The sequence below is a fragment of the Sinohyriopsis cumingii genome, chromosome 9 (assembly GCF_028554795.1).
Source record: "Sinohyriopsis cumingii isolate HCF-2022 chromosome 9, ASM2855479v2, whole genome shotgun sequence".
Classification (NCBI taxonomy): Eukaryota; Metazoa; Mollusca; class Bivalvia; order Unionida; family Unionidae; genus Sinohyriopsis; species Sinohyriopsis cumingii.
In genome coordinates, this window is record NC_142969.1 from 17287473 (window position 1) to 17302417 (window position 14945).

The 14945-nt window shown below is 34.8% G+C and overlaps 1 protein-coding gene across 2 annotated transcripts in view; it reads right to left on the reverse strand.

Moving 5' to 3' along the window:
• LOC149791323 (uncharacterized) overlaps positions 1–14945 on the reverse strand; it is a 233481-nt gene that overhangs the window by 87504 nt on the left and 131032 nt on the right. For both annotated transcript variants that reach the window (XM_089969171.1, XM_089969172.1), the window contains exon 26: positions 3211–3370. In XM_089969171.1, the coding sequence (XP_089825297.1) occupies positions 3211–3370 (160 nt within the window). The remainder of the gene's footprint in view (positions 1–3210; positions 3371–14945) is intronic.

Sequence of the window (14945 nt, forward strand, 5' to 3'; positions counted from 1 at the left end):
TGTCATAGAGAGTATGATTCACTTGTCAATTATTGCTAGAATTGTTGGGAGATAACGATGTTTGTTATATAATCACCATGCTTATAGAGGGGAACTTGCCAATCAGAGGTAACAAGAGACAACATAACATTACCTGTTAGTTACCCACCTCTGTATATAAAAATCCAACTTTAGAATAAATTAGGTCTTTTGCTCAAACAATAATAATACTACTATGATTACTACTTTAGCAATGTTTACTATAAAAGCCTTCAAGATAAGATAAATAGTTTTATCACCGACTCCTGCTACATAAGACTCTAGATCAATATCACAAAATTTGCTCCATGCAGGTTTACGGTTCCCCTTAAATCCGTATGTGTGATCACTGTTTAATATAGGTGTGTCTCACCCAATTCGAAAAATGCAATAATTATTACATTCATGTGTATCACTTCCAATAGATCCGATGTTCTTTTGTTACGCACTACAACATAATTGTGTCTTGCATATTGTATGGATATATGTGCTGGACCAGTGGTCTATATTACAAATGAACGCTATTATTATCATTATTGTTATTATTATTATTATCATTATTATTATTATTATTTAAAATTTCTAAATTAGCTGTTGTGTTGGACAACTGAATGCCAGATTGGCACCTATTCATTTAGGTAGATGAAAATATAATCATAAGGGGAGGTAAGGCAGACATATCAATCACCGTCTTTGGCCTGGAGCAGCTAGATACCTTGCTGAGTCTTTGGTGTGAACTCCATTTATATATTTGCAACAATTTGTGAGGAAAAATGATAAAAAATATTACAAAAGGCCTACCTTATTTGCCCTATTGATTACAGTTTGCAACATGTTTATACAGGATGAACTAGGCACAATAATATGTCTTTAAGAAAAATAATGATGTAAGGACAGTAACAATAGGATATGATGACCATATCGGATATTAACTATATCTAGCTAGTTTGCATAGTTTTTTATTCAGAATGCACTAATCACCAAAACAAGGCTTTAGGTAAAATTCCCATATGAAAATAATGTCCGATTTAAGAAAGCAATAGCAAAATTTTCAAGATGACCGTCCAATGAGGACCACAAGCATGAGATGATCAAATACATTTTTGGTGAAAACATAATGTCGATATGGCCAGCCATCTAGCTAAATAGCCATACCAATGTTTTCCAGTTGGTTTCGTTCGTCAGAGTCATGTTATTCATGACCAAGTGGTCATGATACAAAGTCTTTCAGTCCAAGCCTCTTCTTGACAATACCATATGGTCAGCAGAGACACGTGTATTTATTACCATCTAAACAACCTATTATGATGAAAACTCCAGTGAAATATGGCTTTTAGTGCAGAAAGATTATGATTACATACTTCCAAGCTGGCTAGGTTATCACTATTTGTATTTAGTTCCGAATATATATCATACGACTATTGATGAAAACCCGATAATATTTGTACATGCATGATTTGTAAAATGGATGTGCTATAGGCCATTCTGGACATTACATCAGTATCATTCTAATGCACCTCTTGTTAGGTCAATGCCAATTAATTTCATACACCATCGATCAAACTGAAGATAACTTAGTAAAACATTATATATGTGCAAGCGTTAATTCCGTTACAAATCGAGATGGAAACATGCAGTGTCTACGCCTGCTACACATACACACGCACGCAGGCACACACATATGAAGAGCGAGAACTATGACTTCCTTCTGCTGGTGGTTTCACTTTCAAGATAATGATATCACCGTTCCTCTGTCAGTGTGTGTTTTGGTTTTTTAACGTAGCTTTAACATATTTTCAGTCACAGTGCTATGATGACTGCAGTGTGACAGTTTACAATGTGTCTAGCACAGGAGCATCATGACGCAGACATGTAGCATCATGTCCCACCCATTACCATTATCCTACTACAAAGCCGACCAGTTCTAACACTTACCTCTTAATGTTTAGCTGCCAGAGAAATAGCTGTTATTACCATTTTTATAAGTCTTTGGCATGACTCGGACGTGGTTTGAACATCCCGCATCTAGATTATTAAAACATATACTTTAATATCTTTTAAAGTAATATCATGAATATTGATTTCAGATTTGTAGTAAACTCGGACAAATACGTTACCTCTCTAAAATATGTGGCTTTTGCTGATTGTGAGCTGTGTCTGAGATATTGATGGTTTAAGCATTTATGCCACAGTGTATGAAATTCAGGCCAGAAACACATTTAAGACTGCCAGCAAACTTTCCCAATCCGATGTGCGAGTATCCACTATTATTCAAAACCTGTGATATGTTAATAATAAGCACCTATATTCCAAATCTGATCAAACCTGGTTTATGTTCATGGAACCCACAATAATAGCAATGAATTGTTGACTGATGGAAGATGATGTATGACTCATAATGGATGTAAGCTCTACCATCAGCTCCGTTTGTTTTCTAAGAGTTAGCAAAATACAAGAAGGACATAAACACGTGTATCTTACAACGGCAATACCACATCTCACACTTGTATCCTCCATACTAGACAAAATAGCATTAAACTATGTGATTTAGAGCATTTTATGGACACAATATGTTGAATAGGGTTAAGAAGTAATTAATTTGTTTACAAACAATAATGTAGCCAGTTCCATTCTGCAATATATATATATATATATATATATATATATATATATATATATATATATATATATATATATATATATATGCGTGTGTGTGTGTGTACGCATGTCCTACAATCTGATGTATCAAATGAAATTAAAAAATCAAGCATATTTAAAAATAGTATTCATGATTACATTTCTTTGATACCAAAATAATACATTTTTATACGGCAGGTATGGTGAAATGTAACAGAGATTTGGATGGAAATCTGACTAAGCTTGCATTATATTTGTCTATTTGCTTTTATTAATGGGTGTAGCTTATTATGACCGAGACTTCCCGCAGAGTTTGGACAACATCTATTCTGAAATAAAGATTCATATCTATAAATCTCGTGTTTGTTCATGCTGAAGACATGGGTTCACAAGTTATTATTGATATAGGATCATGAGACAACCTTAAATGTCCTTACTTACAGACGAGCTAAACGTAATAAAAGGATTCATGTCAGGCGAAATTGGTCACTTGAGACATGTCTGTGTTGGGAAAAGGGGCTTCTTATTCCGGTAAAGATAAACACAAAGACTTACCTATACCCAAGGAATGAAGATGAGCTAGACCACTCAATGCCTGATGAAGCAGCTTTGTGGGTTCGATGTTTATCTTACTCTGTAATTTGCCTTCAACATAATCATGTAAGCTGCCTTGACATAGTTCCAATGCAATGAATATAAAATCGGCGTCCTCTTCCTAAGACAAAATAAGTAAGCTGTAAAATTATTTGATTTAATACTGCTTATTAATGGGATCAATTACAACATTAAGTACATAAATTCTGTAAAGTTACTCAAGAAGGAAACTAAAGGTAAAACTGTATTTTTCTGCTTAGTAATTACAGTCTGCTGTCGTAAACAATTATGTATGGTTTGTTCAGTCACCAAGCAAACATCTTCATTTTCTGACATTCTAAGGGAGCACAAATATTTTAAGTCCATATTAGAGATATTTAGAAAGAATTACTCTATTTACATTGAATACATTGTCAGAGACGGTTTTAGAGACCAGTTTGTTTATTTATGCCATACAGTACTTATGAAATATTCAGGTCACTTTAAGTAATAGTCAACAGTCCTACAATCTACAGCGCCCCCAAACCAAAATCGCAAGCTTATTTTTAAGGTTGCATCAATCTTGTTATGTAAGCTTAGATTTGAAACTGTGGCAAGCTTGCCTAATTGCAAGCTTGCGCAAGCTAGTAATAGGGAAGCTTGCAATAGGTAAGCATGCTATTGGCAAGCTTGCGCGACCTTGTCATGTAAGCTTGAGGCAAGCTTGAGGCAAGCTTGCGCAAGCTAGCAAGCTAGTAATAGGCTTACTATTGGCAAGCTTGTCATGTAAGCTTGGTGCAAGCTTGTCAAGTAAGCTTGCGGCAGGCTTACTAATTACAAGCTTGCGCAAGCTTACAAACAAAGCTGACCTAGCTAGCTGCATCAGAAGAACTGATATGGCATCGATTAATTTATTCTATACCTGGTCACATACCTCCATTTTTCTAGCCCTTGATGTGCAAAAAGTATGTAATATTAAATATTAAAATGAAAATGTTAATATATGGTGATCATCGTTTAGCATGAGATCTTACTGACACAATGAAAGAATTATTAGGTGAAAACAAGAATGTTTGCCATTTGAATTACTCTGAAACAAAATCCTCAGAATACAATCCTGCATCCTCCACTGCTTCTGGTGTGATTCAGGTATCATCCACTGAAATGGATAGTCCTACATGTAAGACCTGACGTTGATATTTATGTTGTGGGCGTCAAGGTCTTACAACCTAACTAACGGCGCTGTGTAGTGTGTTTTGATATCGACTAACATCGTTACGAAAGTAAATTTTCAGGAATATTTCAAAAAAACTGACAACTAAAATAACAGTGCTTTTCTACAAAGTAAAGTCATCATGTTTTAGTCAGACTTTACTTACTCTGATGTCTTTTCTCTAATAAATTCAAATTCTCACAAAAGAAATGGACCTATTTTCAAGTTTCGTTGGCCTACATTTCCGTTGGCTGGAAAGCGATGAAAGCCGGGAATGCCGAAATCGGGTTAGCTTGAAATATTATTCTTTAGCGAAACGAATAAAAATATAGTATGCCTATTGGAACTGTAAGCAACGGTTCGTTTCGTTCAAGAAACTTATCCCGAACATGTACCTACTTGAACTTACTTCAGCATACCTCGACTACTGTTGCATTGCAACAAATTTAAATGTATGTCAACAGAATGTGAAAATGCGTCCATTTGCTAGTCTCATATTTTCATTTCGCCAGGATAAAGACAGCACATTAAGTATATTAATTACAATAAATTAGTGGAAAAGTGTCGATAGGGCTGCCAAGTGTGTGAGATGTTCCTGAAACTTTGATTACTCATTCCGATATCAATGACATCGGAACACGCTAAACAAGGCCGTTACTTGGATAGTAAGACATAGCACCTAAACAAACTCAACATGTGCTATGTGTTACATGTAGGACTACGGAAATGGATTACAGCAACATATGCTATGTAACCAGGACACAAAAACCGAGTATTTATCTCTTTGGCAAAAGCAATTCATTTTTAGTTCCAAAAACACTTATCAGGTCCAAAAAATATCAGTAACTGTTTTTTTCAAGATCATCATTTATTGAGCTCCTAACTTGTACATTTAACATCCATTTTGAAAGGTACATGTCAAACGAATGGGCACTTCAGAGCTTTAACAAACAAAATAAACATCCGATGAAACTGATTAGATACCTTATGAAATTTTGAAATAAAATAACTGCCATATTTTTTTAGAATGAAAAGAATTGAATGTAACAACCTCTGAACAATTGATGAATCTGATATGCGAGAGGAAAGAAAGACCCTAAGAATAACGGAAATGAGATTCACAAGCGTGCATTTAATTGTATAATCTCATAACCCTATTGTCCATAACTGACAGAACTGCATCGATTACTGCAGTTTGGCAAGCGCAGCAATAAATAATAATGATCTTCAGATTTGTCATCTCAATCATTGGATGAAGCAACATTACAAAGTCATCTTTTTACGTATTTAGATCGTAAAAGTAAAACGACGCTACCGCTGAACTACAGTCCCGAAAACTGGCAAAATACAAAACAAACTTGAGTTTACTCACCAACATGATAACTCTGTGACTCAATTGTCTATCGGGTTGTATGATCGGTTATTGCACAAATACTGCTTCAGAGGGCAATGAAATTTTCAGAAATAACATGTTAAATTGTGACGGTTCAACTTTGAAAATTGCGCCTAATTTTTAACGCGACGCTACAATGGTTGTTTTGTATTCTTGCGACTCAAATATATTGTGTGTATATTTAAAGGTCGTAAACCAGTCTGCTAAACGTAAACAGGGGAAGTAACCGCCCTTAATGACTCGATACCGAATTAAGTCTCTGTCGCGGAAAAGCACATTTCATCTTCCATGGTTTGATTTGATTTCTATTTAAACAAGCAAAATTCACAAAACTCAATTCTTTATAGAATGTTGGCAGAATGGGATGCATCTGTTACTCTCAAAGACAAAGAAATATTGTATATATTTTAAAACTTTTATTTAGCAAATAAATAACCGACAATATTTTTTCTTCTGGCAGCAGATTGTGATTGAAACAAATATATATGACACTTCTTTCAAGAACCCAATGCCATAAGTTAATATTACAAGAGTTACTGAGACTATATTTGATGATGCAGTCGGTAAATAGCATTTACAAATACTTGACATAAAATATTTTACTGTATTATGTTAGTCTGTAAATAACTTTGCAGTCAGCATTTACTATCTATTTTACAGGAATTTACTAAAAGGGGATTCTTTATTCAGTCTTCCATATACTTTCTACGTTAAAGTTTATCTACTGTACTGCTGCATTGATGAATGACTGCAGATGCACTCCATCGTTATTTGGAATTGTAAATAAAGTCACAAAAGAAGGAAAATTTGCATTTGTAGATGAAACCACATTGGCTCATGTATGTTTGATTCATATTTATACAGGGAAATAGTCTGATCATTTCGTAGCCATACTTCTTGAAAACATTGTTGGTATGGGTTTATTTATTATTTTTTTAAAAGATAAGAGCTGTATCATACTAAGACCTAATACTGTGGAAAGTGATTGAATTAGTTCTATAGTAAACATTGTATGGGATGACTTTGACAATATACTGGTTATGTGCATTTGTATAGTTTAAAACTGTTTTACCTGTGGATTTAAATATTTTGTATTTTTAGGAACATAAACAGATTAAAGACAACCAATAGTTATTTTATGATTATAATCCATATCACTCACTGACAAAATAGCCAAATCAGTGTACAATCACTTAAAGAATTTATTTTATACGCAAAAGGCTCAATTGCTTATCTAACCTGGCTGATATTTTAAACAAGATATATCATTAAATTGGAAAAAAAATATTTGTAGAAATAAATTACATTTTATATAAAAGATGGACAAGAACTCAGTTTAATTTGAAATATATATGAATAATGTTCTTATTTAAGTTCAGACAAAGATATGTTGGAATAATACCTTTTTATGTATGTAGCAGCTAAGTATAACTGTTTAGCATTTCTGCAAGAATTGAATATATACATACATATATTTAACTAGAGTGTATTATCAGATGATATGAATCAAAAACAAAATAACATTTAAATTTGACTTGTTTCTTACTGCACATGATATATAGTAAAAGTGTATATTCAACATTTCAACAGGTACTGCATGATCTCTGATGCAGAGCCTATAGCTAGCTGCCAACTTTCAACTTTCATAACTGCTTAAATTATACTGCAAGCTTGCGTGCAGGCTATGCAGAATTTTCGATTGTGCAATCTTGCAGACTTAATGAGAAAAATTCCTTTTGCAAGCTTGAATTTTAGATTTTACAAGCTTGTCGACTTGGAAAATGTCCTTCTGCAAGCTTGAAATTTAGATTTTGCAAGCTTGCAGACTTGGAAAAATTAATTTTACAAGCTTGTGCAAGCTTGTACGAGCTCTCTTACTAGCTTGTGCAACTTCAACTAGCTTGACGGAGACTTGCAGCAAGCTTGTGGCAAGCATGCATTTTGGTTTGGGACGACCGCTCCGGTAGCCTAGTGGTTAGAGCGTCCGCTTCGGATGCGGGAAGTCGTGGGTTCGATCCATGGCCGAGCCATACCAAAGGCTTATAAAAATTGTACTAACAGCTGTCTCGCTTAGCGCTCAGCATTAAGAGGTTAGTGTTGGGACAAATTAGCCTGCTGTCAGGATAATGTGACTAGGTGGGACATCATGCTACATGTCTGTTGCATGATGGCCCAGTGCTAGACATCACTATAAACTGGCACACTGCAGACATCGTAGCGATATGAATGAAAAATTGTTAAAGCTACGTTAAAAATCCAAATAACGAAGACAAACACGCACAATCTGCAGGAGTATATGATATGCTCGTTCTTTCTTTCTTTTTTTTTCACTTACTCCTTATAAATGTTGGCTATGTACGTTATCCCTGATATTCTTGAGAAACAAAATTTGGTTAAAAGTATGTATACACACGGGCAAACTAAACTGTTCACCAGATGCATGCAAGTTCAAACATATTCCATTCTAGATGCAATTATCCTAAAGATGGCATCATGAAAAGTAAATCCTTGAACTTGTTTCTCACATTGTCAAGAGATTATATATGCCGAGGTTACGTACTAGCCCTAATTATCATATTTGTAAGAAAACTGAATAAAATTATTCATATCTTATCATTTGAGGCATTCTTGAAATATGTCCACAAACTAAATATTGGTAAAAATTACATCAAACTTGTTTTTGTCAGCATTATACGTAGAGAGTAGTGCTAAAGAAATATAGTCATGCCTATGTACATAAATACATTTCTGGGCTCAGGGAGAAGAAAGTTATTGGTTGACATAGAACTTATTATCGATAAAATATTGGTATTATGTGACCTTTTACTGAACATAACTTTAATGTTGCTATGCATATATATATATATATATATATATATATATATATATATATATATATATATATATATATATATATATATATATATATATATATATATATATAGATAGATAGATAGATAGATAGATAGATAGATAGATAGATAGATAGATAAGTATATATATACTTTAGCTTTTCTTACACATATTCTTTCATGAATGGTCATGATCTTCACATCCTTCATACATTCGTGAACATTAGCCGTCTTCCATTAGTCAGGATATGTCTTTGTTTTTGCATATGTATAGTATGCTTCCATTATTGAAATGTGCTGTTTTCCTTAATAACCCTGGTTAAGTTAAGCAAACACTTATGTATTTTGCTACTTCTAAATCTTGCAGATATATCAGCACTTTATCATCAATTAAAAGGGTGTTTCATATACATTACTTTCATGTTTTGTCTTCCAGTACAAAGGTGTAAATGTTCCTCATGACCATCAGGAGTAAATGCTTCTTTAATATTATCAGAAACAGTAACAAATGTATTTAACTGATTGGAAATATCCTCATTGTTATTGATACATACACTAACTTTTATGAAATAAAACAATTATTAGAGTGTGGATGAGAATGACATTTACAAGCTCCAAATGTTTTCTGGTGTGTTTTGATTCATTAGTCTGAGGTTGGTCATGATATATTTTTTGATAACCCAGAGTCTTACCAGATTATGTTTTGCTATTTTTCCAATTAGTCTTTCCTAGTGCTTTATAATCATCACGAGTTGTATGGTTTGTATGATATCTGGTGTAATCCAATTTGGTTGAACAACACATTTAACTCTCTGTGTCCATCAATGACATATATAAAGAATGAGTACCACGAATCTAAAATTGTTTGACATCATCAAAGAACTCAATAATTTTACACGGAACATATTTTAATTCCTCTTGAAAGCATTTGTGTGGATAGAGTGAGTAATGATCATTCAGAACTATGAAGGGGACATCATTATAAAAATAACTAGTTGAGGAATTTGAACAAAATATGGTCAGTTTGAATTTGCTTTTTCCAGGGACATCCCTGGCCTGCCCTGTCAGATGATGTACTGATCCTAATGAGGTCATATAACTAAGACAGTAACATTTAGTTTGATGGTTTAGTGAGTTCCATTTTGTTTAAAAAATAAGGAATAATTAGTTTTCTTCATTTAGAACTTTTTCAATCTTATTCTCAAATATTTCGTTCCATTTTACAGTAGAATTGGATTCCTGTAGAGGACACCAACATAACAAATGTTACTCTTAGGTGAGAATTCTACCCTCAAAATTTCAAACTGAATAGTTTACAAATAGACTGCCAAATGCCCTGATCCATCAAATTTGTCTGTTCTACAACTCAAAGTGTACAGTTTGGAAATCATTGACTGGATGATAGTTCCAAAATTGGTTTCATTAGGACCAGATACAGTATTTTCTTTAGACAGTAGCATATGTTCAATGTGGTCACATTAACATGCTGTTATTATTCTTCTAATGTTGAGGTGACCATTATGCATTCCCTTGCCTCTTAATCATTGGTGTAACACATGACGAGTATATTCAGTCAGTAAGGGGGATAAATATGAATAAAGGACACATTTGAGTCCAGTAACAAATTCATCCTTCAGGAGAGTACTGTTTGTATATGGTGCTTGTATTAAGATTACAACTTACGTTAAAATTGTAGATTCAGCATATACAAAACAGTTGAACTGAGAATCTAACGGTATCTTCTTTGTAAGAGGATTTCTGACCTCAGACGGCAGACAAATACAATTATTCGAGCTGGATTTACAATTTTCACACATGTTAAAAAGAACTTAATATATATTGAATGCATTAAAATATATGGCTTCTTTGCCATAAACATAATTATGTATTGGCACTTGGACTACTTGTGGCCAATAATATAGCATTAGTGGCTTTGACATAGCTACTTATGTCTTCAGTCGAAAATAGAGAGATTTGTTACATCACACTTTTGGTTCTGATATTGATGCTTTCCCAATTACCATAGTGTCAGAAGAGGAACCTATTTTTCCTCTCCAAACTTTTTACCTAGTGCAGTATATTCATCTTGTTCTCGTCCAGTAAACATACATAAATGGCAATTGTCAACCAGTTTTACATTTGGGCAGTTTTACTCGTTAGCAAATGGGAACTATTTCACTCCTGAAAGTGAAAGATGAATAACATGCCTTCCAATACAGTGGAGTATATTGATGCCCTCAGTATTGCAATGGTCGTCCATACGAGGTTTGATGATATGATTGTATTCAGATACGTCACAGTCTATGAGGGGCCACATACAATTATCCCACATTGTGAGTTATCATTTCTGTTGTGAATTGTAAGCTTGTCCATCTTCTGAAATTTCTCTAGATCTGTTATACTAGATGGATCAATGCCTCAAACAGAGATAATTACAGATGAAACGTTTTCCAGGATAAAGAGCCTGGTATGAAATTTATGGTCTCGGTTGATAAACTAGAGTTGCAATGTATGACACTTGAGAGCGGCTGATTGTAAATAATGAAGAGAACAGGGCTAAGCACAGAGCATTAAGGACACCGAAACAAATAAAACGGGCTAGATTGTTTTTCATTTGCGACCTGCTGGATACGTGGGACCTTAACCATAGTAATTCTGTATTGTTAACACCAAATATTGTCTGGAGGTGGTGAGGCATTATATCATAGTCTATTATATAAAATGTCGATGACAAGTCAATTAAGGTTAGGACTATAATCATTCCACTATCAAAAGTGCAAAACAGATCATTAGCTACTTTACAAATAGCAGTTTCAGTGCTTTTGTGACTGCGACATAAGAGAATTTAAATACTAATAAATAATAATAATGATGACTTTGTATAGCGCCTAATATTAAGAAGCTCTAAACGTTTTACGACATTGGACAAGAAACAAGAGCATGATAACAAAAAAACAGACACCATGAGATTAGAAAACAGAAAACATGCTGAAAATATTTAAAGTAAGGAAACATTATTAGGTCTTTACGTCTGTTCTTGGAATATAAATAGGTGAATTTTAAGAGAGCTCTTGAATTAGATCAATGTGTCTTTGTGTCTACGTTCCGTGGGCAATTCGCTCAACTTTGCTGGGCCCTGGTATGCAAACTTATGTTGCCCATTCCACTTCATTTTCCTAGTGGGGATACTGAGATACGAGTGTCAGAAGAGGTACGTAAGTATCTTGTTGGTGTGTACACATGGATGAGGTCGGATAGACATGTTGGACTGAAGTCCGTCAGTGAAACGTAGCACAGAGAACAAATTTTGTGTTTGATTCTGGATCGAATGGATAACCAGTGTAAGGTACAGACCAGGGGGTATTCACTAATCGTGGTACTCTAAGGATGGCCAGAGCAGCTGTATTTGGAACATCTGGAAGTTTCTGGAGTTGATATTGAGACAAACAAGACATAATTGATTTACAATAGTCCAGTCTTGAAAGTACTAAGGAAAACATAAGTATTTTAATGAAAGATAATTGCTCATCGAGGTGATGCGTCTTTGCTCAAGATATGCAGCCACAGATATGTTAATGGCATGTTGGTGTTATGAGAGAGTACTGTCGAGAGTAATATCTAGGTTTCATACTGACTGAATTTAACGTTGGTGCTGCTGTATTTATTGTTTGAGGTAAAGAATGTGAATGAGAAAGTATTTGTGTTGTAATCATAACGGCTTCAGCTGTATTATCATTCATCTGCAGATTGTCCTTAATGCTCTGTGCTTAGCCCTGTTCTCTTCATTATTTACAATCAGATCCATGATTTCACATCGGAAGTGCACCTCTCTACACATTGGATGGTAGCATCAACTTCGGTTGGTTGGCTAGAATTGTATATTAGGGTGTCATCAGCGTACAACTGGTGAGACTTTGGATGATAATTGATGACACTTGAGAGCGGCTGAGTGTATAGAATGAATAGAACAGGTCCAAGAACAGGCCCCTGTGGAACACCACAACATAGATCAACTGGGCTGGAGTGTATTCCATTTCCGGACACAATTTGTTTCCTGTTGACCAATTAGGGTTTAAACCACAGTACGGCTGTAAAAGGAATGCCAAAAATAGGCTAGAGATGGTGAAGTAACATATCATGGTCTATTGTGTCAAATGCTGCAGACAAGTCAAGGATGGCGAGGACTGTAATCTTTCAGCTATCCAAAGCAGAAAGATTACAGTCATTAACTACTTTCAGAAGAGTAGTATCAGTACTGTGGCAAGGGTGATATGCAGACTGTACATTGCTAAAAAGACTGTTTGAATTCAGATGAGATACAAGTTCGGATAGAACAACTTTTTCTAAGATTGTTTTTACATGAATGGGAGATTAGAAACTGGGCGGTAGTTCTATAAATCGTTATGGTCGAGTGTTGGTTTCTTCAGCAGAGGCTTATCAATGGCAATTTTGAAAAAGTATGGGAATTGCCCAAATGAGATAGAGGTGTAAATAACATCAGTCTGTAAAAGCATTTAAGCAAGAGTGATGCAGGAATCTGATCCTGTTCACATGACTGTGGTGCACTCTTCATCACAATTGTATGTACTAAATCCTTAAAGACATATTCAAATGCTGCTAACGGTTCCCGCTGAAATTCTGTACCGCAACTGTATGGTGAAGACGATTCAATTTAAATTGTGTTGTGTAGCTTATCCCTAATGCAGTGATTCTCAAACTGTGTGCCGCGAGAGATTTTCAGGTGTGACGTGGGAGTTTTGAAAAATATTTAAAATTGCTAGCGTTTTGAAACCATGAACATATCGAAAAATTAAATGGTAAATCAATGTCGCAAAAGTTTAAAAAGTAACATATATAAAAACGCAATCTCTGTCTGTTGTGAACCAAGTTATTCAAGTTGTAAACTTCATCAAATCTCGACCGCTTCAATCTCGACTTTTCTCTCAACTCTGTGATGTGATGGATTCAGACTACAAATGCCAGCTGTACCATACCGACGTTCGTTGGCTTTCAAGGGGAAAAGTGTTAAAGCGTCTCGTCCATCTCAAGATTGAAGCTATTTCGTTCTTGGAGGTTGAAAAAACAGACTTTGGATTCTCTCTTCATGACGAAATCTGGTGGCTGAAGGTTCAATTTCTCTCCGATTTATTCGACAAATTAAATTCACTGTATTTAAGTCTTCAAGGACCATCGGAAAACATCATCACTCCAACATCGACACTGAAGTCATTTGATGAAAATTGTCGCTGTGGCAAAGTAAGGTCTCGAAGAGAGTCTTCGACTGCTTTCCTACTGTCAACGAATATCATTCAAACAAGAAAATCATCCCCGAAATCGTGGACACACTGAGACACCTACAATCGGCAGCATTACTTCCCATCACATGCAAACGATCAATATGGATGATTGATCAATCCAATCGGAAACAACGAAACTACAAATCTTACAAACGAAGAAGACGAACAGCTCATCGATTTAAAAAAGATACATTTTTTCAGTCAACATTTCCCGAAAAGAGCCTGGATGAGTTTTGGATCTCAATCAAGAATTTAGATCCTGCAATCAGTTCAAAAGTAATTAAAGTAATTCTGCCATTTTTGTCGTCGTGGTTTTGTGAGTTTGGATTTTCAGCATTGGCTGAAATCAAATCGAAAAAGAGAGAGAGACTTCTTAAAATCGACGATGAAATGCGCCCTTAATTTTGTTTGTCGACTTTGGAGCCTCACTTCAATCTGATTAGCCCTCGAAAGCAGGCACATCCTTCACATTATATTTGAAATTAAATATATTTGTTAAAATGAATAAGTTCTTCACCACAAAACTTTTAAATCTTTTCAGGTGTGCCGTGAAAAGTTTTAAATCTTTTTGGTGCGTCGCAAGACAATAAAGTTTGAGAAATACTGCCCTAATGGTTTGTACTTTGTCACGGAAGAAATTTGCAAACAGGTCCAGAAGGTCGAGTGGAGAGAAGGTAGTTGCACGTGGTGTAAATGTGTTTCTTGACATCAACTTTCCGTGATCTTAGTACTGTAGTGGGACTATTTCGCTGCATGGACTATATTTGTGACGTTCTTCTTAGTGGCTTCATGCGTGATACAGATTGGTACAGAACAACTGTTTCTGTGATATTTTAAATGAATGAAAGGTTATAATCACGGTGCTAGTTCTTTAAATCACAACGGCCAAGTGTCAGTTTCTTAAACATTGACCTATAATGACAGATTTTTTTTAAACAATGATGGCAATATCCTGGATTATA